At 34.8% G+C, this 5,388-nt stretch overlaps 1 protein-coding gene across 1 annotated transcript in view; it reads left to right on the plus strand.

The window, feature by feature from the left end:
• LOC111435474 (40S ribosomal protein S25-like) overlaps positions 1 to 987 on the plus strand; it is a 4,024-nt gene extending 3,037 nt beyond the window's left edge. The window contains exon 4 of the mRNA XM_023072853.1: positions 658 to 987. Within this exon, the coding sequence (XP_022928621.1) occupies positions 658 to 771 (114 nt within the window). The 3' untranslated portion in view covers positions 772 to 987. The remainder of the gene's footprint in view (positions 1 to 657) is intronic.
• The last annotated feature ends 4,401 nt before the right edge of the window (positions 988 to 5,388 follow it).

Genomic DNA, 5,388 nt, shown 5'->3' on the forward strand with positions numbered 1-5,388 from the left:
GCTTTTTTTTTTTTTTTTTTTTTGTCTGCTTTTATGAATTCCAATGTATGATTATCACATCCAAGTCAAAGACTTTTCGTACTATATTGTTATAGATCAACCTTTATTTGTTAAAATCTTCATTTAATTAAGCATGTAATCATGTTTCTATCCGTTTCTAAAACATAATCGGACTCATTCGAGCGATGATTTAAATTATAGTTGCATTGTATTACACTTTCATAATTTCTGTCTTCTGTTTTCTCATACCATATTCCAAATGTGTCATTTATTTGAGATGTTGCACTACTCCCATGTTTAAACTGCATATCCATATGGATAACACAATTACAAAGTGATCTCTGTTGGTTTGATTTCTTGTCAGCAAGGTGTTGTATTGTGTACATTATTAATCCATGTGTATAAGCAATTATTCTTAAACCATAAGAGTTGGATATCTTTTGTGACTATCCCTTGATGTGAAGTATCTGATATCTCTAGTCAATATAAAGTGCCAAATATCCTCCATATGACCCGTTTTTTAGACGAATTCGTTTGGTTAGCATGTCATTCATGTAATCAAACCGAACTGTGGCTGGTTCTACTTGGATGGATCGTTGTCAAGATGGTAAATTGCTAAAAATCTTTCTCTGTTTGTTGTTCATTACTGTTCATCAGATCAATGGATCGTTGGCTCGTCGGGCGATAAAGGATTTAATGGCGAGAGGCTCTATTAGGCTCGTATCTGCTCATGCTAGCCAGCTAATATACACTAGAGCCACAAACACATGATCAAAGCGTTGGCGTTTGAAAGAGGAACATCTTGTTATTTTTGTGAGCTTCCTTTCAAGAACTATCTATGCTTTTGTATCTTCTGCATTCATGGAACGCATGCTGCTCTGAAAACTTCACGAATTATTTGCACTGCTTAATTTCTTATCTATGGAGTAACAATTTCTCTGAAACTAGACATCCTATTGTGAAATAGAATGGTTTCATGTTCCTTCATCGATTGGTTATTCCTTCCCGTTCTTTCTCTTTTTTCAATTGAGGTATCGATTAGTTTACAAGATTGAATGACTTTGATTTTGTATTAATACAATATCTATCCTTACTCCATTGATTTTGTATTAATACAATATCTATCCTTACTCCATTGGCTTCGCTTCAAAAGTTCCAAGTTCTTGATATTTTTCAATACAAAGGATACATTTTTCTTAATAAGTTCATTCGAGGGTGAAGCAATTGTATTGAAATCCTTACTGAATCTACTTTAAAAACTTGCAAGACCATGAAAAATTCTTACCTCCTACACTTTTAGGTGTAGGCCATTCTTTTATAGCCTTCACTTTCTCCTCAACACCGGATGAAACTACAAATTCAAGAAAGATTATTTTTTTCCATTCCAAAACTACATTTATTTATATTTACATACAAACATTTGTTTCTTAAAGTTGTCAACACATTGCGTGCATGCGTAACATAAACAAGGGTATCATCAAAATAAACAACCACAAACTTACCTAAGTATTATAGTAAAGACATGGTAAGACATGGTTTATTAATCTCATGAATGTACTAGGTGCATTAGTTAATCCAAAAATGTTTTCCATTCATTCCATATTTGAAACTCAGATTTTAAACACCTTATCAAGCATATCATCTAATATAGGACTTGGATGTCTATACGTTATATTATCTTGTTTATAGCCTTACAATCAACATAGATATGCCAAGAACCATCTTTCTTAGACACAAGAATAACTGGTACAGGACAAGGACTCAAACTTTCACGTACATACCCTTTAGCAAGGAGTTCATTCACTTGCCTTTGTATCTCTTTGGCCTCCTTTGAGTTAGTCCTATATGTTGGTCAGTTTGGAACGGGCGCACCTAGAATGAAGTCAATCTTATGTTCAATCCCTTTAAGTGGTGGCAAACAACTAGGCATCTCCTCGAAAAATAAATCTCTTGCAAAAGCACAACAAAATCACTAGGCAAAAGAATGGTTAAGTGTGTTAGTAAAGTTACAAGACCCCTTGCACATAAGTACAAGAATGATTCGATGAAAGAGCAAAACATTCATAGCCTCACTTGATCTAACATACAAGCTCAATGATTTTGCTTCTTTTTATTTCTCCACATTGAGTGCTACTCCCTTGTTTATCTTTTGGAAACAATGGAATTAGAGTAGTTTTTTTTTACCATTGTGAGTAAAAGAATATCAATTTGCATACCCATCATACATTACCCGACGATCAAATTGTCAAGCCCTCCCTAGAAGTAAATCTCCAACATGCATGGTCGTTTTGTCTTTAAATTAAGTCTCTTGACCAGAATGGAACTCAAAACATTGGTGCAACTACCGCTATAATGACTACGCTACAAGGTATAGATTAAACAAGACACCTAGTTCGAAATAAGTTCTCTCTTTGGTCTAGGCTTTTCTCCTTAATTTGAGTGTTTAGAGATCGTCAAGTCACTAAATATTAATTGCAATGTGCAACAACTCCTCGATATCAAAATAAGGCTGTTAATCAACCTTGTCTACAATTTCTGTGTTTAACCCATTAAGAAACTGCGCCATGAGAGCCTCCATGTCCTCATCGAGATCAGGTCGATCCATCAATGTATCCATCTCCTTGTAATAATCCTCCACAGACTTGGTTCCTTGTTTCAATGCTTGAAGCTTTTGCGCCAAGTTCCGTTGAAATAATTGTGGAACAAGACGCTTCCTCATGTACTCTTTGAACTTGTACCATGAATCAATTGGTGCTTCAAGATTTCTACTCCTATTTGATATCAAGTTATCCCACCAAATTTGAGCATATTGTTTGAATTGAACAATGCATAACACTACATTCTTTTTATCACTAACGCTGTGACAATTGAACACTGACTCCACCGTTTTTTCCCATTCAAGGTACTCCTCTAGACCGGTTTTGCCATAAAACTTTGAAAGTTTTAATTTAATGCTTCCCACATTACAATCAACTCTATACTCATAAGGAACTCATTATTGAACATTATGAGGCCTTCTTCCACGACCTCTCCCTCACATCAAGGCACGACCAAGTGCATGTTGATAAGAACTGTCACCCTCATATTGATCTGCATGTTGTGGAGGTGGTGGAATTCTCTCTCAAGCTGGATTTTGAATCTCCAATATTCCTATTCGATCGGTCAACTCCTCTATTCCTCGAATTAGTCTATCCATGGTTCGTTGTTGTGCTTCTTTCATTCGGGCATCAATAATGTTAGAAAAAAAAGGGTCTCACAAGCGCTCCTCTCTTGTGTTCACTCGTGTTTAGCACTCAACACTCGAATCATTGTCTCCCTTACAAACTCACCCTCACAATTGAGCACACACCAATAGAAGAACAAAGTGTTGATAAAACCCAGATCTAACACTTCATAGAATATGTCAATTGTCAAAATCTAATCAATTTACCCTCCAGAAAATTGATTTAGAAGATCTTCAAGAAGAACAAAAACAAAGTGTTGATAAAATCCAGATCTACCCTTTTGTAAAATTTGTCAACATGAATTAAAGAACAAAAATAATTTTTTTTGTTATATATTTGTTAGACATAATATGATATCATGGAAAAAAAAAATATAAGAGAATTAAAAGAGAAAAATGCAAGGAAACATATTTTCGACCAAACAGCCTAATGCTCTGATACCAAATGTTATGAAACTCTTGGTATTCGATCTAAACTTTCTTCTTGAAGAACAAGACATTTAGATTTAAATTATCCAGAATAACCCAAGGAAAAGTTTTGGATCAGATTATCTTGATGATAAAAAATCAAGAGTAAAAAAAACTCGTTTCTAAAATCTAGATTCAAATCACTCCACTAGAGGTTTGGTCAATACCACTTGAATGACCCTATCTTTGTTTCTAGAAAAATATTTGCAATGATTTGATATTATACGTGCACTCTTATAATAGATTCGGTTAATATTGCTTTTTTAGTAGTTATAGTGTCAAATATTTTGCTGACTTATTGTCCCCTCTCCGACCTCGAGCATCATTTTTGTTGATGGTAGGCTTGACAAGTAAACCATCACTAACCGTTGTCTTTCCTTACAACATTTAATTTCTTCTCGTCTTCCCATAAATTCAACATTCGTGAGGAATTTTATCAATTCTCCTCTCAAAAGGGGATCTCGAACTAGGTTATAAAATTTTATCCCATGCTAGGAAAATTCGAGTCTAAGTTACTTTCATCGGGCCCATAAAGCCTTAGGCCCATGGAACCTTATTTCTACTCGACAATGTCATATGTCCAAGATTCAAATTAGACAATACAACATTAAAATTCCTATGATTAAGTTACCCAGAAGCAATGTGTACCTTTAACCTTTTCTTAACTACATATCTTTAGGATCGCTCTCATTTAGACGTAGTCTCAGTTCATTTATGTACTTCTCCTTCACTCAGGACGTTACACTAATTTATAAATCAACATATTACGTTATTACGAAAGTAATGTGGTTCATATAGCATTCTCGAGAACTAAGATTCTTACGATAGAAGCATCAAGACGGGATAAAGATAAAAAGTTGTCAAAGTCTCCATCTGAAATTCTAACCAAAACCCTAGACGGTATGTTTACTTGATTGGGGAATGCATCTTTGTCAGATGGACTGAAGAATTCAGAGGGTCCAACCAAGAGATTGTAAAAGATGATATTTATGGAGGCAATAAAGTAAGATTTTGGTGAGTCACGTTCCCTTCATCAAAGCTAAAGACTCAGCTTTGATTGGGTATCCCAAAGTTACAAAAGTGTAGGACAAAGAATGTGGAAAAGCTAAATTTATGATGCCACAAAGTTGCCAAAAAAGCACTTCTTTTCTCAACCTTCCCTCCCAATTATGAACGGAACAAAATCACGATTCATCTAAAATGTTGTGATATTGTCGACTTTGAGCATAAGCTCTCATGACTTTACTTTTGGTTTCCTAAGAAGATCTCGTACCAATGGAGATAGTGTTCCTTACTTATAAAAATTTTAAACCGTCTCAAAGTCTCCAATTTTTTTACCATGGAAAAGATATTTAACTCACCAACTATCCTTTGTATAGTGTGAGTATGTGGGTTCGTTTCTTATCTCGAACTTTAAATTTGTTAATTTACAAGCTAAACCCTAAACTCTAATCCCTAGGTTTAGTTTTTTTGTAAGTCAGCTTAATATAAAAACAAACTAAAGGTTGCACGAGATCAAATTTGTTCGACGTAATCCTTGTTGAGGATTGTTGGAGGGAGTCCCACGTTAGCTAATTTAGGGAATGATCATGAGTTTATAAGTAAGGAATATATCTCCATTGGTATGAGGCGTTTTGGGGAAGCCCAAAGCAAAGTCACGAGAGCTTATGTTCAAAGTGGACAATATCATATCATTG

The sequence above is a fragment of the Cucurbita moschata genome, unplaced genomic scaffold (genome assembly GCF_002738365.1).
Source record: "Cucurbita moschata cultivar Rifu unplaced genomic scaffold, Cmos_1.0 Cmo_Scf00049, whole genome shotgun sequence".
Taxonomy (NCBI): Eukaryota; Viridiplantae; Streptophyta; class Magnoliopsida; order Cucurbitales; family Cucurbitaceae; genus Cucurbita; species Cucurbita moschata.